This window comes from Mus caroli, chromosome 9 (assembly GCF_900094665.2).
Source record: "Mus caroli chromosome 9, CAROLI_EIJ_v1.1, whole genome shotgun sequence".
Classification (NCBI taxonomy): Eukaryota; Metazoa; Chordata; class Mammalia; order Rodentia; family Muridae; genus Mus; species Mus caroli.
Window position 1 is genome coordinate 20214208 of NC_034578.1, and position 25839 is coordinate 20240046.

Consider the following 25839-nt stretch of genomic DNA (forward strand, 5'->3'; position numbering starts at 1 on the left):
CTCTCTCTCTCCCTCTCTCTCTCCCTCTCTCTCTGTCTTGCTCGCTCGTTCTCGCTCTCGCTCTCACTCTCTCCTTCCTTTTTCTTTTTTATGAAAACCCCTGACTTGTTTCCGTTGTTGTTGATAAGATCTTCGATATAAGGTTAAATAAACTTAATCCAAGCTTACTTAAACTAAGAAAAAACTCAATGGTGTGCACTCACTTTGGTAACCAGGCCTCTGACATCTTGTCCATGCTAAATTGCTAAGTACATGCTTCTAAATTTGCTATGGTGATAGGCAAAACAAAAACAAACACACAGAAAAAACGGTTTTTGTGAGGGGTGTTTGTTGTTAGTGCTGCTTTGTTGTTTTATTTGTTTGTTTGGGAGACCTGAGATTGTGTGTAGATCCTGCAAGTAGCTACATAGCCCAGGCTAGCCTACAGCTCACTGCAACACCTACTTCAACCTCACAAGAGAAAATACAGAGGTGAGCCACCACATCCAGGTGTCCTTTTTTGTTTTCGGTTGCATTTCCTTCCTAACAAATGAGATGAACATATTCGTGTTTTTATCACCACTTTTGTCCTTTTTAAATTAAACATATTCTAACACTTATGTATATGTGTGTGAAAGTTTTCATTTTCTCCATCCTATATCCTTAGAGAGATTCTTTTACTGGTAGCCTTTTCTGTTTGTAATGTATTGTAAAAGGCTTACTATTGGCCACTCATTACTCACACCTCACAGCAATTCCAGGATCACCCTGCCTTGGGTCGTCCAAACTCCTTCACAGCCTTCATTTCTCCTCTCCACCAAATCCACTGGAGAGTTTCACTGCCAGCCCCAGGGTCTCTATTTCTCCAAATTCATCCCCACTTTCATCAAGTTGACTTTATCACTTTGGAATAATGTAATTGTCAGCATCTAATGAATATAGTGTTATTTTTTTTAATTTCCTGAGGCTCAATCTAGTATCCAACAAACATTTGGTAAATATGGGACTAAGTGAGCAATACAGACCAAATAATAATCTGTACTAAATGTTCCATGGATGTGTCATGGTCGCTGCTATTTGTCTGTCTGTCTGTCTCTCATATTTCTCTCTCTTTCACACACACATACACATACACACAAACAGACATTTCACATGTATGTTTCCAGTGTGAAAATTCCATGCCTGCTTCAGTTTGTGTGTTAGTTCGTATATTAGTATTTATGGAAGGAAAGAAGGAAATAGAAGGTGAGATATCGCATCACCAGTAGCAAACTCTCTGGAGAGCTGTGCATGAATAAAGATGTTGCAATTCCATCATCAACTAAATCAGTTCCCAAGGCTTGAAGTCACCGTGACTGACAGACAGCAAAGGCAGCACTCTGCTTTTCTGGGTCACAACAACTCCTGCGGTTTCACAGTTTGCTTGGTGGGGCTGCCTAATTGTTCCAGTGAGGTTGAGGTTGTTTGCCCTGGTGTAATTGCTCCGCTTCCTCTGGGCTTCTTTTCTTGTGACCTAATTGATTACTTACCTTCCTATCACTTTCCCTCTCAGAGACAAAGGCGTGGGCAGAAAAGATCCATGGTCACAATTACAAAGGTACAAGTGGGAAGATGCACATTAGTTACAGAGGGCTGGTTTGTGTTCTGTGAGGAAAATCTATTCATTTTGCTTGGGCAATAGGGCTCAGATGGTGTTGGACCACCATGGTAAAGGAGTCCTTTTTAGAGTACAAGGCCGTGGTGATTAAAAGGGTCCCAGTGGCCAGCACTAGCCATAACATGAGTCCTAAGGCCGAGGAGAAGAGTGGGGCCTGAGGCAACCTGTCACATCAGGAAAAGGAGCGATAGCCTAAATACTGTCCGCTAATGAGTAGTAAAATCTTCTTGTTTAGAAACAAAACAAACAACAGTGGATATTTGTGTGGAACATCCAACCTCCCTTCCACTTCTTCTCCTACATCCTCCTAGCAGACCCCACCCCACCCCACCCCACCCCACCCCACTCCACCCCAACCCTGGCACTAGAGGGGTTAGGAAAGGCTAGATGATCCAATTCAAACCAAAGAGGTGAAGAGAATGTCTTCAGGAGAACAACTCGGATTTTTAACAAAAAGTCTGAGAAGGAGGTTGTCTCTGCTCAGTCACGTCTGTGTTGGTGCACAGCTGGCATGAGCAGCCTGCTCTAAAGAGAAGCCTGGGAGCCACAGAAGGGACAGGGGACTTCAGCATCAACAGCTCCGACATTCTCTACCTGGGTATGAAACGAACACTAACACTGATCACAGTATGTTGTTGGTGGCAGTAAAAGGGATAATGTTTGTGAGAGGCTGTTACCGTGGACTCTTATTATATAGAATATGAAGTTCTCTGTTCTACACTCAGAGATTCTCTGGCAAACTGATCTTAATTTTAATCTCTCTAAAAGTTCCTCATTGTGTAACCCAAGCCTTTCCATCCATAAAGTAGGGGATTTATGCTTTTATATTCATAGCTCTTATATGAACTCACAAAGTAAGAGTTTGTGTACGACAAAAAGAGAACTCTCACAATTGGCATAGGTTGTTATTTTATGGTCTTCAGCACCTATTAAAAGATGGGGCCAAGGAGATAAGGATTGCTTTATGAAGAGACAGACTCAGCAGAGTCACCTACAGATTACTAACCTCTCCGATCATGATTACTAACCTCCTGCAACATGAGGTAAGGGCCAGGACTCTTTTTCCCACTCCATATTCATGAGTTCAAAGGCAAGGGTTTTTCAGGTATATTCTCTCCTGTCCTGCACCAGGTCACTCCTAATGTGGCAAGACCAAATCAAAGGCAAGGAAGCAACCTTGGCAAGACTGTTACTGTCTCTCTCCAGGGTAGTACAAAAGTTTTCTGCTCATTGTCTACCCCTTTTAAATCTCTACACCATACCATAGCTTAGGCTACAGCTTAGTAAGGACGTATAAGACTACACATTTAGTGTTCAGTGTGTTAACTATTTTTGTAAGGTAAGTTTTATTTTTACAGAGAGTGTTTAGCTATATTAAATCTAGCAGAGAAGCACACCCAGTGAGGGCCCCATTAGAGCCCTCTAATGCAAAGATTTTTATTTCTAATGCAAAGGGTGGCCTGTACATCACTCTCAATGGTCAGAGTTTGGCCTCACATTCTTACACTATTGGTTTATTTTAAATTGTGCAGTTGATATACAAATTACAATTCTGAGCACCAACTCAGAAAGTTGGTTGAAAGTTTGGACAGCTCTTTTGATTTTAGAAAGATCTGATCCTAGAGGAATTTGAATTTCTGCCAAGTAGTTTCTTCACAATAATTCTTAAATGAAGTTTTGTCTTGCATAACCCTTTTATGGAAAGGACAGTGCTTTTTTTTTTTCTTTTTTTACATTTCCTACAAGGGCATGTTGGTATTAAATAAAAAATTAGAACTTTCTGCAGCAAACCTTTTGTCCTCAAAAGCACTGTGGGTCTGTGCCATTCCAGGTGTTTACTGTGGATAAACAAGCATGTATATATGTATATGTGCTTATTTCTTTCATTTGTTTGCACAAATGAAAACTATATATATAAAACCAAGGTCAAACATTTAGAAGTGTAATCAACCATTTCACTTTGCTGCTCTCCTGGGAACCAGAGTTTCTATTGTTGCAGTGCAGAATCAACCTGCAAACATACAGGCTCTGAGTGTTCTTTCGCTTGTCCTCATCATTCTGATCCACAATGAAGGAATACGGTCTATCCCTGACATCATCCAGACATGGCCCTGCAAGCCTGACTCTACTGACTTGACTTTCTGTAATCCAAAACTGCCTCTGAATTGCATAAAGGAGAATGTGGTGTTTAGATGGTCTTCTATAAGTTCAGGAGGTAAACTATATCAATACAGGCCAGAGGTGCTCTGTGACAGAGAAATCCTTCAGGTTTCATGTTTCCTAGAAGCCTAAGTCTTCTTTGAAAGTTACCACAATCCAAGACACAGATGAAGGTCAAATATCAAAGACTGCCTTTCCTTGAACTGTTTCTAGTACGTGATCTTCAGCACAGGGCTGCCATAGACAACCTCTACACAGCCTGTGTTGTCTAACAGGGTATTCCAAGGAAGAGAAGCTGCCTGGGAAAGGGAATGGGATGAAGAGTAACGTTTCATTGCAAGGTAGCACACAAAGAATGATAAACTACATACAGCCAATAGAGGATGGAACAAAATGAGAAAACGATGAGACAATTTGATGCCATGACAGTGATAGCATCTCATGAATATGGACTTGCTCAGGTGGGGCAGGAGTTGAGCTGACTTTCAGCTCTCTGTCCTGCATCACCATCACTTATGGCGCTATGGTTGCAGGCTACAGTAGCAGGATAGGGGTGTTTAAAGATTATGATACCACAAGAGAAGGGATGTGCATGTGTTTCAAGAGCATACAGACTAAAGTTGGGGAGACTAACATCACTCCCACAAAGGGCTAAATGTGCATATTTATGAAATATTACCTTCTTTTGTTTGATAGCTATCGAGTTTGATGATATATTGATACACATATGATGGTTTGAATGAGAATGCCCTCCACAGGCTCCTATGCTTGGTCCCCGTTAGTGGAACTGTTTGGGAAAGATTAGGAATTTATTCTTGATGGAGGAGAGGAGATGTGTCACGGGGGGGGCAGGGGGTTGAGGTTATAAAAGCCCACCCCAGTCACAATCTCTTTCTCTCTGACTACTGCCTGTGGTTCAGGATGTAAAAGCCCTCAGCTTCTGCTTCATCATCACGTTCGTCTGCTTCCCACCATGATGATCATGAACTATCCCCTGTAAGCAAGCCCTCAGGGAAATGCATTATTTTATGAGTTCCCTTGGTCATGATATTTCTTTCTTGGAATAGCATAGTAACTAAGATACAAGAGAATAAGATGAATTCTACGGATAAGAGGTAGTAACGTCCATCTATCAGTTTGACTACACCTATTGATACAGGACAATTTAATTAGAAGGATTAAAATGCACTCTATTTATATTTTATGATAGTAAATAAATTTTTTGAAATAAAAAAGAGAGAGATTGCAAAGGTTTGTACTCACACCAAAGAGATGGAAAGGTAGGTGCAAATTCTGGAGTCATTTTGAAGGGACAGCACCACAGTACTTGCTCACTTATTAGATGTAAAAAAAAATGAGCAAGAAGGAGAAAATGGAAAAAAGAAGTTTCTGGTGAGTGACTGTTGCTCACAAGAAGTAGCTTTTTTATAACAGTAGACAACAAGGATGCACACCCACTGGTTCCATTTGTTCAGCTGTCAAGGGTAGCCTGGCTTTGTACTCCTCTACTTGTCTGTAAATAAAAGTAGGGCCAATGAGGCCCAAGGCTTCAACTCATAAGACAGATCTATCTTTAACATCCTACATGTTACTAATTGTCACCAGCGTTTGAATCACTGGTGAGTTAAATACTGGGATTATCACTGGGTAAATACCGGGTAGCATTAACATATCATGGTAGTTGGGACCTTACCTCTGGGAGCTGTTTGAATGTACAATGTGGCCTATAGAATCATGTAGACTCCTGCTTTTCAGGAGGTTGTCGAACCTTTGGCAGGGGGAACTCAACTGGAGGAAGTAGATCTTAGAGGGGATAGGAGAAGGGATTCTTAATGTTAAGAGTCTAATTCTACTTCCTGTTCCATCTCTAAAATACCCAGATGTGATCAGCCTTTCATGACTGCTTACATAGCAGTAAGATATTCTGGTCTCCATGACTTCCCCTTAAACCATGAGCCCAAATCTTCTCTTCCCTAAAGCTGTTGCTTATCAACTCTAGAAAAGCAACTAATATACCTTCTGTCTCCTTTACTCTGGAAAGTTCTGATTTAACAAATGTTCCATATAGAGCAAATGCTCACTGCTAAACTCCCCCCCCCTTCCTCCCCCTTAATCGAGGCATATAGACTTCAGGAAAGTCCCTAGATGGACTATCAGAAGGAAGAGAATGCTCTACCAAGGCCTGAGGTTCCCTGGAGCATGAAAAGTTGCTCCCAGAGCAAGAATGAAAAAAGCAATAAAAAAACAAAGCTTTAACATGGTCATTAATTAAGTTATAGTCTAAAGCCCATTAGAATCCATTAGTGCTTTGTCAGCTACCACAAATTGGAACTCTGTTTTTTTTTAAACTACCAATTCTCAAGGGGAAAAATTATGCACTTTAAAAATAAGGCAGTGTTCTGCACCAAAGTTTTTAGTTGAAGTGTTCAGTAAACTTTAAATGTCAAGTAACATTGAGGAGAGTTGAAATTTTTGTATTTATCAAAGGAGACGGGAAATACAAAATTTGCCGATGTGTGTATGTTATTAACATTCTGCTGGCATAGACCTCATCATGAAGAAGAGTGGGTGTGGTGGAAAAATGGGGAGGTAGTGGAAACAAGAAGAAAGAAAAGTATAGTTTTAAGTCCACTGATACTCAAGTACTGTGCTCAGCTCTTTAAGTATGATCATATTTGACACTCAGGATTTTAAGAAATTTGTGCTACACAATCTCAACTTAGGCTTGGGGTGTTGGTTATCAACTACTGTGTAATATGTCATCACAAACCTGGGCCAATCTGTAGTGCCTTTGTGCTGGGGCTTGCACAAAGCTAACTGGGTCTGTGTTTTGTTAACGTGTTTGGGCACTAAATTGGGGCAAGAGGTCGCCAGATGCACATCATTCCAAGGCCCCTCATATTTTTGCAGAATTAATTCTCCTGGGGCTGTGAGAGATTAACAGCAGCCCTGCCTTGAGAAATAATGCAGTTATACAATTGCTCCATTCATTGTATCATCAGTGAGGACAACAACCTTAGCTGAGGCAAGTAGCAGATTCCTGGTGAACTCAAGGAGCTATGATCCCACTCCTGCAAGAGGAGGGACCCAGAGGCTATTCTATAGTGAGTAGGTATGCTGACATCTTGCCATGCCAGCCTTTACAGAGTGCATTGAGAAGGGCTAATAGACTTGAAGCCAGCCTGAACTACATGGTGGATACTTTCCTAACATCCATGAGTTCCCTTTGTAATTTTAGATTTGGAAGGCAGAGACAAGGAATTCCAAAAGCAAGCTGACCAGTTCAAACTATGTTTTAATCTGGGATTAAAAAATGAAGCCAAACTTCATTGAAAAGGTAGAAGGGCAATATGGGGGAGAACTTCTGATATCACTCACAGGCTTCCATATACCCACACACACACACAGAGAGAGAGAGAGAGAGAGAGAGAGAGAGAGAGAGAGAGAGAGAGAGAGTAACTAAAACCAAATAGCACATACATAGTAGAAAATCCTTACCTCCTAAGCTGAGTTTGAATTATAATCAGCACTGCATTTCTGACCACCTGGATTATTTAAGTCCTCCAGATTTTTATCCACTTATTTAAGATACTAGCAGCTCCGTGACCTTGATCTTCTGGCACCTTCAGTATGATCAAGCAGAGCTGTCAAGGATGGTTGAGATCCCTCTCACTGGATCTTTCTCAAGGAGAAATGAAAGTAGTCAGCTTTCAGATTCCTCACACTGGGGACTTTTCAGCCATGGTAATGCTCTCTGATGTTTTTTTATACAGCGTTATCTATGGCCTTGTGATCCGAACTATTTGGATGAAAAGCAAAGCCCATGAGACGGTGATTTCCAACTGCTCAGGTAAGGCTCTGAATTTCTCAGCTCTCTCCTAACCTATGTCCTGCAAAACTTCTCCTTTAGCTATATGAGCTTGGGGTATTTGGGTCCACAAAATTGCTTGATTATAGCAGAACCAAACAATAGAATAGACCCCCAAATGTTGCCCATGAGAATCTATCTTCCACTTGGCCTCCCTGAAAGCTGAGAGAGAGGGCTGGCGAGATGATAGAGGATATAGGGCCACTATTGTACAACCTGTGGACCTCAGTCCAATACCCAGAAGTCACATGGCAGAAAGAGAGAATGGACTCAAGAAAGTTAAATAAAAAATAAGATGAAAAATATGTGGAAGAAAGAGGAGGGTATTTTGAGCTTGTCTGACTATGCAAACATCATCCGTCCCTTGGGGCAGCTTTTGAAGCATCATGGGGGTTGCCCCAGCTGTAAGCCAGGCAGGGAGAACCTTGGGAGCACAACATATCCTCCAAACTTGAAGATGGGCTTCTCTGTTTGGCTAGAATTTAGAAATGAGTGAATCTACCATCTGACTACAGGATGTTCTTAAGCCTTAAACCAGGCATGACTCAGTCCACACATTTTCCCTGACATTCTACCCCAAAGAAGACTGACACTGAGACAGCCCTCTAGGAACCTCTCCTAAGTTTCACTCACTGAACTTAGTTGTATGGCACATCTATACAACACTTTAGGACCTGGATGCTGCCCTGATTTCCAGGAAGGAGTACTGTGTCTGGCTGGTTTACACTGGTAAAGATGAGAAAGAAGAATGATTTCTGGTTTTGTTACGATGTGGCAGTTATATAGGTTATCTCTAATTCTCTGTTCGTACTTGGGTTCTCCAGATCTCCACAGATGGAGATTGGCTTCTCACAGGAAAAGCTTCTTTTCCATGTGACAGGAGGTGGCCACGAGGATGCACAGTTTTATTTGGCATGAGTATCTCTATCTCTTTCCCTGGAGAACGTGGAGAGGAATGTGAATCCTGGCATTTTCCTTTTAATGGAGGTGGTTATGCTTGAGCCCGATGCAGTATAAGACAATGGGTACAAATCTCAGACCATGGCCCAGTGACAGACAGACCAGGAGGAGAGAAAGGGCTTCTACTGTTGGCCATAGAACATCCTTCCATTTTCTATCTCTCTAATCCCTGCCTAATTTCCAAAGTAGTATTTTGTAGACTTAAAAAAAAAAAAAAAAAAAAGTCTCAGCCAGGCGTGGTGGCACACGCCTCTAATTCCAGCACTCCGGAGGCAGAGGCAGGCAGATTTCTGAGTTTGAGGCCAGCCTGGTCTACAAAGTGAGTTCCTGGACAGCCAGGGCTATACAGAGAAACTCTGTCTCAAAAACAAAACAAAACAAAACAAAAACAAACAAACAAAGTCTCCAAAGTGAGGCATCTTGCTATTTCTATGTGTAGCACATGCTGGCATGACCAGGATCAAACACATGTGACTGATTAGAACGCCCATGCTTTTCCCCTTAAGCCCGGCCACCTCCCACGAGGAAGAAAATTATAGAAAGGGAAGTGGTAAATGACTTTTAAAACGGCTCCAATGTGGAAAAATAAATAAGTAAAATAAAACCTGTTTTTATTAAAAATCCAAACTCAAGGTCTTTAGCCCAGCGCCCATCCACAGCATGCCCATCCAGGCGCGCCCATCCATCCACAGCGCGCCCATCCACAGTGCACGCATCCATCCACAGCGCGCCCATCCACAGCGCGCCCATCTATCCACACTGCGCCCATCCATGGGGCGCCCATCCATCCACAGTGCGCCCATCCACAGTGCACGCATCCATCCACAGTGCGCCCATCCACAGCGCGCCTATCCATCCACACTGCGCCCATCCAGGCGCGCCCATCCATCCACAGGGCGCCCATCCACAGCGCGCCCCTAGAGTAGCCTCCCAGGCCCAGTGCTGAAATGTTTGTTCTGTAGGTGAAGGTTCAGAGTTTGTATTGGTTGAGGTAGCTTGGGTTCTGTTCTTCCAGATTCAGTCCTCCCATCTTGTGATTTCTGCCTTGTTCCTCCCTGCCCATCCCCCTGAGCTCTCCCCTTCCCAACCTCAACCCTGACAGCTCTTCTGCCTGCTCTTCTCGCCCAATGAGCTATGGTGAAGGTTACTTCATTTTCCATGAGTTCACTACTCAGGAAAGAGAGCAAGGCACACACAGCCAGAGGTCTGAGGTGATCTTTGGTAGGCCTCCCCATCACTGTTGGCTTGCACTTTCTCTCTCAAGTGTTCCCTATGTCTCCCTCTTTTGTACTTTCTAGTCACAACATTGGACTTTCCCAACTTTCAGTACTGAATCAGTACAAACCACTTAGAGATGTGTGCCCACTAATATGCATAGCATTGCCTTTTCCTAAATTAGAAATGGCTACTGTCAATTTCACCACTTAATGTAAATTTGAGTCTTCATGACACCTGTTTTGAGCTTGTCACCATCTGTGACCTGCTTCCAGAATGAGGCCAGCTGCTAGTCTCGAAGTCTCACATTCTGTCAGTATTTTATTCATCAGTGGACTTTCCTTGACACCCCACATGTCAGAACAGCCAGGCAGCTCAGGATTTGGCTGGGAATGGGATCTCCAGCGGTGCTGGCATGGCGGGATTATTGCTCATCATCGAGGAACATTGGCTACATTAGTGTGAACAGAAGCTCACTTTGTAAACACTGCCTGCCAAGCCCACCTCACCCTTCGTGTGGAGCCCTTTCTCTTGTTGACAAGCATGTTTACTTTCTGCCACCCAGAGGTTGAAAGGAACAGCTCATAAATGACCAGAGACTTTGCCACAAACAGATGGCATAGACCGAAACATTAGACCTCAGGATCTGGCATATATTTGAATATTAGGAGAAACTATACCTTATGGCGTGGGCATTTTCTGCATGAGAACATGAAATCAGGGAGGGAAAGCCATGAAACACAAAACGTGGTATTTCTGTAGAGAACTGAATCTCAGACTCATGGCTTTGCTGGTGTGATATGATCTACCCTGTGTCAAACTCTATGTTTCAAAGTCTATGAGGCAGAGTGAGGTAGAGAAAAAAACCTTCTGGTTAGGAACTAGGTTAGAGTTCTGCTTTGTAGCTCGAAAGCTCCATGATGAGACTGTTTCATGCTCTCAGCACCAGCTTCTTCTGTGGCTGAGGACAGACAAAATGCCTTTCTATACAGAATTATGTCTAAAAAATGGCATGTACAAAAAAATTACAAAGATAGGAGTAAATGACTATTGTGGGATTTTGTAGCTAGTAAGAGTCCATATCATTAACATGTTGGCACTCTCCAGCTGATCTACAAACTAATAGGATTCTATATCAAAGGCAAATTAAAACTCATTTTATTGAGTCTGGTAGATGTTTTTAAGACCTCTATTAAGACATGAAATAAGAAAAGTTCAAGAGCTGAGACATTCCTGGGAAAGTAGGACAAATTAGAGAAGGTTTTCCGTTTCAAGTATGAGTTGTTAGGGTATCTTTGACATAAAATAGATAATAGTAGAAAATATTATGTGCCTCAAACAGACCTACACATACATAAGGACTTGAAATATGTCAGAAGATCATGGAGAAAGAATTAAAATGTTAGTTCCATCCATAGTCAAAGCGTAACTCCAGGGGACTTAGAGTCTTATATGTAAAAGTAGCTCATTAGTCTTTTAACAAAAGTAATATAACATCTTTCCAACCCTGGAAGAGAAGAGACTTGTAAGACAAGATACATGATAAATCATTCAGCAAGTGGACATGTGTTAGTATGACTCTGTTAGCATGTTACAAACCAGTCTGAATACTCTAGGAGAAATGTTTGGCATAACATGCCCAGAAGAAGGTGAGTATACAGAACATCTAGAGATCAAGTCTAAAAAGCATTCACAATTAGAAGTCAGCAAACCATGATCAGTGGCATATCAGAAGGGAAAGCCAGACTCACATCCCCAGCAGTAATTAGGAAGTATCTGTTTAACTCTCAAGGAGATGCAGTTGTCCACCTACAGAACTGCTCTCACAGCGATCTGATAATTCTAAGGACTGGCATGCAAACAAATCTCATGATGTTACTTTGCTTGGCAGTAACATCCCTCTCACTTGCACTGGGCTGCTGATCTGTTTGCTTCTGGTCTGTCCCACATACTGGCAGCCATGGCCAAACCCAACCTCCTCAGATTTAAGTCTTCCTTCCCTTCCCTTCCTAATCCCCATCTCTCCATCCAGTAGAGACCGCTTGAGGCAGCTGAGGCACAAAATGGGCAGCCACAACCTTGCTCTGGTCATTTTCTCAAGGATAAATCTTAAAAGGGTGTTTTCTGCTTAAAACTTCAGGCTGTTAATAGCTGTATTTGGGGATTAGGCTGTTCTTGTCTGCATCTGCACACATAGAAAGGCCCCTGGCTGATTTAAGGCTGCTCTGTATTTTCACTTCACAATGGGCTACACAAGAAATATAGCCAGTGCAGACCAGAAGCAGTTGGTATTTACAACTCTTTTAAGATCAGAAATTTGGAGACTTTCTCTTACTCCTTTATTATTCTTGTTATCAATTAACTCTGATCTATGCTCATTTCTTTCTTTTTTTTTTTTTCAGTTCCTTCCTAAGCATGGCTGGTAACAAATCAAATGCAATAGTAACCAATGCTAATACACCATTAGCATTCAGTTAAGTACTCTTATCCCTGTCATCTCACAGAGTACACTTATAGATCATCTTACCAGGCACCATGTGGTACACACAGCATAGGCATCACCAGTACCCCGAGGCTGCTTGCCTGCACAGTGCCTGCTTCAGTTAGCAGAAAGAAGCTCTAGCACCTATAAAAACTCTAAAACATGAGTAGACTTAACAAAATAGAAAGTTTTCTTTCAAAATTATTTTTACTTTATGCATCTGAGTATTTCACTGCAAGCGTGTATACTCACTATGAGTGTGCCTGATACCCATGAAGGCCAGAAGAAAGCATGAATCCCTTAGAAGAGGAATTTTGCCTATTCTGCAGTGTGAAGTGCAAAAGCATCTAATCAGAGAGTTTGTTGAGACTCCCTCAGACCCTGGTGTTCCTCCTGTCAGTGCTGATATAAACTCCTCCTGAGAAAAAGCCTCAAAATGATTTCATCTTAAAGATTCAGACAAGGAAGTAAGCTAATGGAGTGAGCAGGTACACCCCAAGACAAGAAATGAACAGTGGATTCTCCTAGGGATGTAAGGTCAAAGGGCTAGGTAAGTTTGGAGTCAGCTAGAACATTCTGAAATTATCAGACACCTTCATTGTGGTCATGGGAAGATGCTGGATATGAAGCTCAAGATGCCAAAAGCTTTGCTAGCTCTGCATAGGCCTTGTGGCAGCAAGCACAGAGGATAAAGCTGTGACACCCCCGCCCCCATTGCAAGGAGCATCAAGTTGAGAGCAGGTACCCAGGGAGCGGCAGTGGTGCTGACCTATCTGCTACCCAGGGACTGAACATAGACAAAGGACTTGAAGCAGAGAACAGGGTCGTTGCCGAAGGGCACAGACATCTTCAGAGAGCTCGTGGGGATGCTTCCAAAGAGGCCGTGGCTGTTTCCCTAATGGTGCCCAAGCCTGAGCCTCTCCATAGGGGTGGCTGGCAGTAGAGGGCAAGGTGGAATGGCATAAGCTGCCTAGACCAGAAGCAAGGGTGAAGACTTGGTCAGGACAACATGGTGCCTAGGTGGCCTAGGAAGAGCTAGAGACATTTTGAGATGTGCAATATGGTGTACCGGAAAAATTAGCACCAGAAGGGTCCTGGGAAGGAAATGGCCCAACCCAGAGTTGAACAAAGGACTGCTAATGTGATCAAAGCATTTAACTGATGAGCTCAGGAACAACTAGGTTATATTTGTGGATAAAAGTGCTTACTGTTAAAATCTAATCAATCTCCAAAACTTCAAAATATTCATTTTTAAAATATGAAGTGGATGCTCACATTCAGCTATTGGATGTATCACAGGGCTCCCAATGGAGAAGCTAGAGAAAGTACCCAAGGAGCTAAAGGGATCTGCAACCCTATTGTTGGAACAACATGATGTACTAACCAGAACCCCGGAGCTCTTGTCTCTAGCTGCATATGTATCGAAAGATGGCCTAGTCGGCCATCAATGGAAAGAGAGGCCCATTGGACTTGCAAACTTTATATGCCCCAATATAGGGGAATGCCAGGGCCAAAAGAATGGGAATGGGTGGGTAGGGAAGTGGGGGGCGCTATGGGGGACTTTTAGGATAGCATTGGAAATGTAATTGAGGAAAATATGTAATAAAAATATTAAAAATCAAAAAAAAATAAAATAAAATATGAACCCGAGGTTCATAAGTAAAGTTTCAATACATGAAACACACTTGTTTTAAAATGTTTCCAGATAGAATTTCTTATTTCAGAAAACAATCACCTGTGCACATTCCAGGTCTGTGTGAGGAATCTGCCTATTGGACAGGAAGGCAGTTCACCTTGATTTAAAGTTACAGAGAACCAGTGCCCAGATGCAGGTGCTGGGTCAATATAGAGTGAGTGGGATTCAGGGGAGCAATATAGCTCAGGGGATAAAGGTGCTTTCTGTTCAAGACTGAGTCAAATCCCTGGAGTCCAAATAAAGGTGGAGGGAGAAAAGTAACTCCACAAAGATGTCCCCTGACTTCCACACACATTTCCTGGTGTTCCAGAGCCGTTCTCCACAATAATAATATATAATTATATAAACACAGAAATAAGAAGTAATGAGATCCCAGTCAGCCTGAATCCCTGGAGAGGTAAAAACCTGGAGCTGACCCTTTGGAGAGCTCTGGCATGACCCCACTACAGTTACACCCTAGATCTAAAGCAGTATTCGAAAGCATGCTTTTTCCAGCCTCAAATCTAATGAGCCTGCTACCTCCCAGCGTCCCAAGCCATTCATCCAGTGACAGCTGAATTTCACTGCTTTCAGTATAGCTCAGTGCCAAGTCCTGAGTAGAAATAATCCTTTTATCTCCCAATAAAGGAGAATTACCTGCATTCTGTAACTCAGCTCTCTTTGAAGAGCTGCCTTTGGAGCTGGAGGCTTCGCCTTTCCCGGAGTGGTCACATTAAAGATGATTTCCACTGATCTCGTTGGGAGATCCAGAGGGCAGGAAGTTGATGATATTGTCATCTAGTCACCCTGTGGAAAGTGTTGAGATTTTTCCATTTTAAAAGATTTCAGAGCACAAATGTCATTCTCACAAACTTTTCTAAAAGACAAATTAAGTTTTCAAAGCCACACTGTTTAGGGACCAGCTGTTACCTTGGGCCAGCGTGCAGGGACACTTCGAAAGGACATAATTTGATCTGCTATCATCTTTCCTTACCCCCGTGGAGATAATCTCACCCTGATAATTTCCTGCTGTCTATGGCAACACCATTGTATAACAGACTATCTACAGTAGTGAGCCATCAGTTTTCTTCTTTAAAGACAGCTCTTATTCATCCCAAAACACTGTTGAAACTTAATTCATTTCAAGTGCCAAGGTGACTGACATGTCAGCACAGATCTTCACACCTGGAATACATTTTTTTTATCTTCCTAGTAACCCAATAGGCTGCACTTTATTTTACAAACTAGAAAACCAAGGCTGGGAACTTTAGGCAAGTATCCCAAACATCTAGTCACTGGTCCAGATGAAGGGTGTGTTCAGGTCTGTGCCTGAGGGCTATATCCATCCCATGATACCACCCTGGAAATGAGGGTCTTTACCCTTACCAGCTGCAGAAAGGTAAACTGTTAATTCTTCATGGGAGCATACTACTCTGGGTCTACAAGCACTCTCTGGCCTCCTCCCACTAGAAGGCTGTGGGGAGCGGGTGTGGCGGCAGTCCCAAAGGCGCCAGGGACTGCAGCTAAGTCGTATGACTTGCACCTGACTTCCATATAAGCCACAAACATCGTGAGAGCTGCGCAGGTATACCAGGTTACTGGCGAAGCCATTTTGGTGGAGATATGCCCCTGCTGCCCTGATTAGCTGAAGCTGCGTACCTGGTGAGGTGATGTGGCCTGCTGTGAGTGGATGGGAACTGATAGTATATAAGAGTGAGAGGCCCAGGGCTCGGGGTCTTTCGCCTACGCAGTCAATGCGCAGCTCAATAAACGTGTGCAGAAGGATCCTATTGTGGTGTCTTTCTTGCTGGCGAGTCAGGCGTCCCACAGAAGGCCACTCTCACCTTTACACACTAATACTTATGGTAACCCAAAATATATCCAGAAATGTCCAAAGCCCTTGCAAGGCAAATCATGCCACTTAAGAGCCATGGGTGTGGAAGGACTCTGGAAACATTATCTTCTTACACTGCTAAGGTTCTGTGATTCTGGAAACTATGCAGAATGATACAAAGATCCTGACCTGAAGAAGTACAAATAATTATAGCTAGTATGTAGTTCTTTGCACCGACAAAGCCCATTTATTAGTAATAGTTTGCCCCCTCCAATGAAGAACTGGACACATTGTAAAAAGGCTTAGAAGCATTCCATGAGCTGCTGTCTGGAGAACCCCAGTGCCCTCACAAGGATGTCTGAGGTCTTCCTAATTTGTCCTCAGTGGTTCTCTCCACCCCAAATGTCAGACAACCTAATAAACATCAGAAGGAGAGGCTATGCTTCAAGCAAACACATCCTCCTCATTCTTGCTCTATGCAACAGCTTCTGACTTACCACGTCTCATGCCCACACTTGCCTCTTTACCTTTGGAATTCATCTCTCCTCATTGAATTTACATGATGATCTCTGGATCTCTCTCACAGCTTCCCAGCACAACTACTGGCACAGAGTCGACAGGAAATGGCTTTCTCCTCCATTCCTGGCTGTGTTGTGTATCTCTCATCTCATCCATCCTTGTAAAGAGTGGCATACCTCTTGCTTAAAGGAAAGTATCTAGAAAACAAGAAAAAGAACTCTACCTGAGCCTTTTTATTCCATCTGTATCTACTGTCAGATATGCTTTGTTTGGTGGACCAGGTTAGATGGTATTGGAAATAAGACTGAATACTTAGAACACAGGTAAACTTCTGGACAGTTTCGACCAGGATTAAAATAAATTCTAAGTTCAAATTAATGAGGATGGCAGGGGTCTACAGTTGGCTTCTCTGGTGAAAGGCCTTCTCTTTCCTGAGCTATCTCTCTTTTTGTGCTTCCTGAGGCTAGCCCAAACTCCATGGCACCAGGTAAAGAGTGGGCACCAGTATCTTGACCATGATTATTCTGTGTGTTCAAAGTTTTCATGTCCTATGAGATGGGAAGGTCTGAGAGTAACAATTCCTTCAGGCAAGTGATCCTATAGCCAATGTTCCAACTCCCTATCTCTTTACTCATTGAGATCCATTGCACATTTTTGCAAATCTTAATCAACCTTATTTTTTAATCACAACAACTCAACTGTAAGAAGCATTTCTTGATTTATTCAACAAGCATTTGTTAATCCTTCAATATGCAGACTTCAGTGATAACAAAGCCTTCTCCACAGATGCTTACGTTCATCTTTTGAATTTCTTGCCTTCAGATTACAGTTGCATATGATTTAAAGTTTATGTGCAGGCTCAATTGCAGTTCTTTCATTTGGCTTGGGTTTTTACAGAATTTCTGAATGTGATCAGTGAGTTGATCTGGAGCAGCTATTCTAGAGGGTATCAGAAGTGACTTCATAGGTTTCTCAGCACAGGTCATGCCTGAGGGAAGCTCTCAACAAGCAGGATCCACCCCCTTGTAGCCTTGTGGTCTAATTTCAGCTATGGATGATTCAGGTGGTCTGAGAATCTGGGCATTTGCACTGGGTTGCAAATTGAGCAGCTCTTATCAGCCACCACTGAGCCATCTTAGTCTAACACTGTCCCAGAGGAGCAGGACATAAGCCGGTCTGCACAACTAACCTTCAGTGTTCCACTCAATGGAAACTGTCTTGCCCACTTCACCATCCCACTTTTCTGTCTACAGATGGCAAACTATGCTGCAGCTACAACCGAGGGCTCATCTCTAAGGCAAAAATCAAGGCCATCAAGTATAGCATCGTCATAATCCTTGGTAAGCAATGCCCCTCATGTAACACAGCTGTATAAACTTTCTAAAAATAAGCTGGTGATGGACAGGCCACGTAGGGAAGGAATGTGCTACAAGCACATTTATCTTTCATTAGAAAGAATGGTATTGGATTCACCAGTGTGTTTGACTGCTGCAAGAGCCAATAGTCAGCTCCTAATCCTTCTCATGGTAAATCTAGTTGCCTACCAAATTCACGGACTGAATCACATAGAGGAAATCTGATTAGGAACCAACTCCCCAGAGTTTATATCCAAATCATCCTCCACTCAGTTGCTTCATTTAGGACATTGTCTTCCCACAAGGACAAGAAAAAGTAGGTGTGCACTCTTTTTTTTTTTCTGGATATTTAATTTCAGAGTCAATAATATTTACTGTATGGCCACAGCTTATCTCCCTGTCTTAGTTAGGGTTCCTATTGCTATGAAGATACACCATGACCATGACAACTCTTCAAAGGGAAACTAATTGATGCTAGCTTACAGTTTCATAGACTCAGTCTATTATTATCATGGTAGGAAGGATGGCAGCTTACAGGCAGACAATGTCTGGAAGAGCTGAAAATTCTTCAACTTGATCCACTGGCCAGACTTGAGCATAATATAAATGAGACCTCAAAGCCCCAGCTCCACAGTGACACACTTCCTCAAACAAGGCCACACCTCCTTCAGTAAGGCCACACCTCTTAAATAGAGCTACTACCCATGGGCCAAGCATATTCAAATCACCACAGAACCTCATCCTACTTGTCTTCAGCCCTTTTCTTCTACACGTAGGACACATGAAATCAGTTTGCACTCCTGTCTGTCAAAAATGTTCAGACAGATTCATGGTCTACATTTGATGTTTTGTTCACCAACAATGACACATCCTCCAGCTTCCCTGGCACATTTCTTTTAAAAAAAATATATAACTCTAGTTTCATCCCATGTTGGTGATTCTTGCTGTTTTCTATTTGTATCTGACATAATACACACTCATAGAAACAATTTTATTAAGATGTACATTAACATACAGGTATGTATTCAGACTTTTAATATAATTACACACACACACAAAATTTCTTTATTAAGTCTACCTCTCTTGACACAATCACAAATCTATGAAAGCCATGACATGCTCTTGAGTTATATATGTTGTCCCCACCCAAAGTTGGGTTATGTATACACTACTGAGTTAATATTTAACTCAATATGAATATGAACAAATGAATGTAGATATATAAAATGGAATTAATGCTGTTTCACATTAATTTAGCTGATATACCCCATCTCTGCTTCTTTAGAAGCATTTAGATGCTCCAACAAGGAATTAGCTGTATGCCAAATTACCAGAATAGCTCATCTCCCTTTTCTAAAGTATAAAATGCCAGATAGATCACAGGCAGCATGCACGACTCAGCCAGCAGAGCATAGGCACACAGCAACACCACAAAGATGAGCTGAAGAGATATCCACAGCTCTCCAGGGCTCTAAGAATTCTCTCAGAAGCTTCTGGAGGACATCAGAGATTCCTTGTCTTGCCTTCACACCAGAATCACAAACGCACATTGTCTGGAAGATGAAAAAGTAAATGAATGCATAAACATGCATTTTAAGCTGCTGTATCCCTGTTCAATCAGAAATTATATTCATAGTCATGTAAAGTCTTGTCAGTGTACAATCAGGTGCCCACAGGTGGGTCACCATACTGTTGAATAAAGAGCCCAATCTATAACAAATACTTTTGTAATGCCCATTTACCATCATGAAATGATAAGTATCTTTTATGGTTTTTCTTAAGTTGGCATATTGCTTTATTAATCACTTAAAGTAAGAGTAAAATAAAAAGAATATATAAGAGACCAATATCAAATTCATATATAACAGTATAGGCACAGCTGCACTAGAAAAGAAATAAAGACATCACATGCCTATGCCTCTGCAGCTACAAGTGACAGCCAATACAGATGTTTTGAAGGAAATATACAAATGTAAGCTGCTTTACTGTCACTTACCTGACTTTCTGAGTCGGCAAACAAAACTCAAGCTCCTTGATAGAGTAGGAAACCCAAGCTTACTAAAGTAAATAGAAGTCCAGGTCTGAACCTAAAGGCTTGAGAACAAAATTGACTCTGTATGTTTCTGTTTAACTCCAAATATGGGCCATTGTTCCAGTTCAATGAGACTCAATCAGAATTCTCACAGTCCTTATTGTTATATTTATGCCTTTGATAGATTAGATGAGGCCCATTCACCAGCAGAAGGCAATCTGTTTTATGTACTCCACTGATGCAGATATTAATCTCATTCAGAAACATCCTCACAGACATATCTAGAGTGATAGTTAGCCAAATGTCTGGGCACCCTGGAGACTTGTTAAGATACTTAACCATCACAACTGAGATTCCCATATCCCACTCTTGCTCTTTGATGCTTTGGACTTACACCTAGTTGATTTGGACAAAAGTATTGCATGGGAGTTTTCTGAAAAGGTTAACTTAAACATAGAAAGAAATCTTGAGACCAAAATGATCTTATTATTGTCCATGCTTTAAAATGTTAAGATCACTTTAACCTTCTGTATTTCCCAGAACTAGTGGTCAATGTCTGGTCAAATTTCATATTGTTCTGTCTGCTTCAGAGATCCCTAATAGGTCTTGTTCATTTTCCTTCAGCATTGTGATAGATTGGAGGCCCTCCCATGCCTATCAGATCCCAGACTTTCTATAATATTTCCACACCAGTGGAAGAAGTCAGAGCTCCCTTTCCAGATACAGAGGATCTAGAACATCTCAGCTTAGGAATGCTGTCTCCAGGATACATGTATACTAATACACAGGTTTAAGCAAATATGTCAGTCATGTTAGCACACTCAAGGCCACTATATCTAAGAGATCTCTAGTATCAAAGACCATCCCAATTAAAGTTCCAGTCATAACTAACTAAGAGTGATGCTTCTGGTAAGGCCACAATGGTGCTAATGGCTTTCTTCTCCCTAGCTTTCATCTGCTGCTGGAGCCCATACTTCCTCTTTGATATGTTAGACAACTTCAACCTCCTTCCAGACACCAAGGAGCGTTTCTATGCCTCTGTGATTATCCAGAACCTGCCCGCCTTGAACAGTGCCATTAACCCCCTCATCTACTGCATCTTCAGCAGCTCCATCTGCTCCCCCTGCAAGTAAGTTGTGTTCTTGCTGGTTCCAAACCAGCAAGAGAGAGAGTAATAAGATGATTTAAGGCTTTGCTTAATGTCAGTGGCTGAAGTTCAGATCCTGCTTCTACAAAGAGAGAAGCTGCGAACCTCTGTACAATTCCACTTCTGCATGTGGAAAGTAGGGAATAGGGCAGGGTCTACTTTGTAGATGTCACTGTCCACTAGGCTGTGATGGCAAGTGGTAGAGGAAGAGGTCCATTTGTTCTAGCCTAACAAGCATCTGATCTTTAATCTTTAACCTTTTTTTAAAACTCTGATCTCTTAATGTCAACACTGTCTTTTCATCAGGATAAATCATTTTCCTTTATTTCTTTATTTCTGACTTTCTCTAGGATGCAAAGATCACAGGATTCCAGAATGACCTACCGAGAGAGAAGCGAGAGACATGAGATGCAGATTCTCTCCAAGCCGGAATTCATCTAAACCCTGAGGCAGTAGTGCTAGGCTGAGCTTAGTCAGCTTTCCTGGATCTTTACCAGTTAGTGTATGTGCTTGAATCCTGAGCCAGTTCCTCCTCCTTCTGACTCTTGCATCACCTAACAGATATATGAAGCCAACTTTCTAATGAGGGCATGCCACCTGCAATTCATGCACTAGCCACCATTCTCTTAACACCTCTTTGTGTCAGCTTGCAAAGATACTTTTCTCTTTCTGATGTCTCCCAGACCTTCTTCCATTAGCCCAGCACCTGCATCATCAGTGGCCCTGTGTCCTTGTGAACTGATGACATAGGCAAGCAGAAAGATATTGGACGGCTATCACTGAGTCATCTAATTACAATTTTGAAAATAAATGTGAGACTTAACAAAGGTTAGACTCTTAACAAAGGTTAGACTCTGGTGGAAACCAGTTTTATATTGGATGTTTAAGGGGTGTAGATGAGATGTTTGCCCCTGAAATGCCAAGAAATTCTCTTTCAGACCCTGCTACTGTATACATCTCCAAGTGCAGGAGGAAATGTTAGCAGGAACAAACTCCCAAGCATTGTGATTTGTGAAAAAGACAGTACAGTTTCCTGCAAAACAAGGACACCATGCAGGCACATTCTCACCTAGCAGAATGAGCACACCAAACAGTGATAGAGCCTGATGATGAACTCCAGAGTGAGCGCTGAGACCTTAAACTCACAGCACTTTGGACTGTGTAAAGGTTCTTCCCTTCCCTGAATCAACATTCAAGCCGTCCTAAGTTCATTCCACATACCTCAGGGACATTTCTGCCCATGCTTACTCTCAGAATCCTCTTCATCTGGGGGCTCAGTTTCTTGAGTTTCCCAACCAGTTTTTGCAAGCTCTTTGCTGTGTGCTGTAGCCTTTGTCTATCGGGCACCTCTGCAAGGATGTGCTGGTGGGGCTTATTTTGACAGGTCTGCAATTCAGTATTTATAAGTATAATTCAAATGAACTATGACTAAATGTTTTCGAGTCAATTTTTTTTCCTTCAGATTTTGCCAGAAGTGGAAATGGCATCATTTGACTGTGTGTACATCTCCACCCACAGCCCTATGATGCATGTGAACACACTATTTTTAGCTTCTCATACAGTCTTTGACATTGAAATCTCCTTGGCAAAATCCTCCTCTCCAGAGTTGAAACCTTTTCTTGTCCTTTTGGCTGACTGCTGGTTGAGTCGTTAGCATGTTCAGTCTATTTTATAAGCACCCATTCCTCATTATCTTATCAGCTCAAAGACTGCCTGCTTAAGGTCAGGGTGGTAATTTTTCCACAAAATTCTTTTTCAATTCCATCTGACATTAGGGAAAGCATCTCTTTAGGCAGAAATTAGACACTGTAGCAACTGTCTCTAAGTTATTAGTCCCCATGTTTGAGGAGACAGAATAATCTACCTTTCTGTTCACACAACAGAAAGCGACTTTCTTCTTCATCCAATCAGCTAAACTTGAGCAAGCAGAAGCATTGAGTGGCTAAGAAGTACCTCTCAGCATTTCTCTTTAAATCAAGATGGGCCAGAGAAAACTCAAAGAACTGTTGCTGAGATAGCTGCCTGTAGAGGAGCCAATTAACAAGTAGAATCTGGTAGGTGTCCTAACTAGCAAAACAGGAGGCCCAGGCCCTTGATAGATGCTTTCCATCTCTGTCAAGTTCTGGCCTACCAGACCTGTCACATGCCTGCACCATACACTGATCGATTCTTAACATTAAAGAGAGAGAGCAGTGAAAGTTATTTTTCTATCCATGGACTGTGAAGGTAGCCTACAGGAGCCTGTGGCTCTCCTGCTCACAGGAGCGTGGAGATCAATAAGGTACAGGTTGTTGTTGTTTCCAAAATTGGAAAACATGCTTTAATCATGATAGTCCTTAGTCCTATGACCCTGGATGAGTCATGCTCTGTCTCTGGGCACCACTAGTCTCTCTCTAACATGGGGGCAGAATAATAGTGGAGCAGAGAACGTTGAGGTTTAGAGACTGTAATGGATTAAATTAGACGTGCAGGAGAGTGCTGCTAGAATTCTTCCCTTTGAAGACTAACACTACAGTGAGTCAAGGTTGAGTCATCCCTTTGGGAAGTATAAATTTTCTCCTTACCATATGAGCTCAGTAATATCCCAAACTGGAAAGGATGTAATAGAAAATTAGAATGTAAACCATAGTGTTGCTATCTGTAGCCCTTGATGCTCCCATGGGACAAGAAAAGACAGTAAGGTGGCATGTAATGTGTGAGTATATTATCACACAGCTTCAAGGACAGGTAAAAATTTAGGCTGATAGGGCAAATGTGTTTAAAATATTGAGTCGCACTACAGAAAATATCTCTTTTATTGAAATAAATTCAATATGAATGCAAGAGATTCTCTTCTTTCAGGCCATATTTACAACACAATTTAATTGAGATTTAATTTCATCAAGCAACAGCTCCCACAGGCCAACCCACCCCTATACCAAAACACTAATACCTTTTTAATGACTTTCACTGTGATAATTATGAGAATAATGTACTTTTGAACTAATTCAGAATACATCTCAAGCATTCTGTCGAGCTTGGTTGAGACAGCTCTGCATAGAAATATTAAGAAATGTGCTCGGCTATTCCCTCTACATTCACAGTATGGATTTTAAAAGATTATAGGCCTTAATCTCATGAGGAAACAGGAAAACAAAACAATATTTTTATGAGGAAATAAAGGAATTCTAGTCTTGGGTGTTGGTTGATATTTTAGGGAAGCTGCACATCTGACAGCCTAAGTCTGGTTTTTTGTTTTGTTGTTTCAGTTATCATTTGAGTATTGCTCATTATGTATGCAGCTCTGTTCCTACAACCTGGCAACCTTCATTCCTGTAAAAGGAGATGGCCCTTACCAAGCTGCCAACTTTCTTTCCTGGAGAACTATGAAACAGTCATGCCTCATTTAAGAATTCATTATCCACAACAGGGCTGGACCAGTTAACATTTTAAACATGCAGTTCCAACCTCATAGAATGTTTAAATGAGTGGGAGTCTGCTCAGATACTCCCGGGAAAGATCCCGGAAGTAAGGGGATTGGGGTAGCTCAAAGTTGCCAACATAACTGCATACACATCAAAAGGTGATTAAATGTAATGGAAGTATTTGAAGTTCATTCAATTACATTAAATGAACATAGAATACAGATTAGAATTAGACATATATCAATTAGACATTGATATATCCAAAATAAAGCTTTCAGGATAATTGTTAAAAGAATAGAAACAATATGCAATTTTCAGATTAAAAAAGGGTAATGCTGGATGTGGTGGCACCTGCAAACCCAGCACGTGAGAGACAGAGACAGGGAGACCAGAATTCAAAGCCATCCTCATCTACAGAGATCTGGAGGCTAGCCCTGTCAGAAAGAGAGAAAGCACGAGGAAGAGAAAGTGAAGGGAGACCACCTCCCTGCCTTCTCTTTCTCTGTTCCCCACCTCACCACTCTGGGCTTACAGACCATAATTTTCTTTTCCAAGTGAGGTCCCAAGTGTTTTTATGTATCTGGCTTGTTTCACTTAACATAATAGTTTTTACCTTTCCCCATGTTATTGCTAATAACAGGATTTCATCCTTTTTTTGCACTAAGGTTCAGGGAACTAAAACTTCCTTATCCATCTACACATCAATGAGCACATCATTTGATTCCATATCTTGGCTACAATAAATATAGGAAATCAGATTATCACTTCTAAAGCTTTGCCATTTATGTGATTATTATTTGTTAGTTGATTTTTTTCAAGAAAGGAAGAGAGAGAGAGACAGAGAGAGAGAGAGAGAGAGAGAGAGAGAAAGGAGAGAAGGAAGGAAGGAAGGAAGGAAGGAAGGAAGGAAGGAAGGAAGGAAGGAAGGAAGGAAGGAAGGAAAAGAAAAACAATACAAAAGAAGACAAGAGGAAGAAAATTATAGAACAACTGAGTCAGGTAGAGAAAAACATAAGAAAATAATGAATTTTTCACCAAAATTTAACTATTACAATAAATGAAAATAAATGTTCCAATTAGTAATAAAAATTGTCATACCAGAGAGTTATTTAATGCAATTGTCTGTTCTTTGTAAAAATAAAATGTCTAAAACTGGAGTCAGCAGATTTGAAAATGAAAGGATGAGGCCAAGTAGTCCATGGAACCATCAAGTCAAAGAAAGCTACTTTATTGGAGTCTCATAGACTCCAAAAACCACAGTGAACAATAGGCAGAGCTGAACAGAGAAGCCTCAGAATGATATGTGTTTTACTTGAATTGGATGAAAAATAATTCTGAATTTCTTTACATTTAAAAGCACAGCCTCAGGATGTATGCTTTTACCTTATCAGAAATGGGAGAAAATGAGGTACAAACTACAGAACCATACTGAAGAATTTTATCTCATTTTATTCTAATAATTACAAGCAGGCCAATCTCAAAAGTATGCTGGATACACCACATACATCTTCCACTTGCCTGAGGACCACATACCCCATGCCTGCCTGCAGGT

General features: G+C 41.7%; 1 protein-coding gene and 1 long non-coding RNA gene across 4 annotated transcripts in view; one reads left to right on the top strand and one right to left on the bottom strand.

Annotated features, from left to right (window-relative positions):
- Npsr1 (neuropeptide S receptor 1) overlaps positions 1–21707 on the top strand; it is a 209838-nt gene extending 188131 nt beyond the window's left edge. Inside the window, exons 7-10 of one of the 2 annotated variants that reach the window (XM_021172302.2) lie at positions 7570–7646; positions 17603–17689; positions 20685–20865; positions 21234–21707. In XM_021172302.2, coding sequence (XP_021027961.1) covers positions 7570–7646; positions 17603–17689; positions 20685–20865; positions 21234–21324 — 436 coding nt within the window. In that variant the 3' untranslated portion in view covers positions 21325–21707. The remainder of the gene's footprint in view (positions 1–7569; positions 7647–17602; positions 17690–20684; positions 20866–21233) is intronic. The other variant, XM_021172303.1, reaches the window with a different exon arrangement.
- LOC115031937 overlaps positions 1–25839 on the bottom strand; it is a 72654-nt gene that overhangs the window by 38929 nt on the left and 7886 nt on the right. For both annotated transcript variants that reach the window (XR_003837582.1, XR_003837581.1), the window contains exons 2-3: positions 16358–16546; positions 14654–14803 (exon numbers count right to left, since the gene is read on the bottom strand). This is a non-coding gene — a long non-coding RNA (uncharacterized LOC115031937). The remainder of the gene's footprint in view (positions 1–14653; positions 14804–16357; positions 16547–25839) is intronic.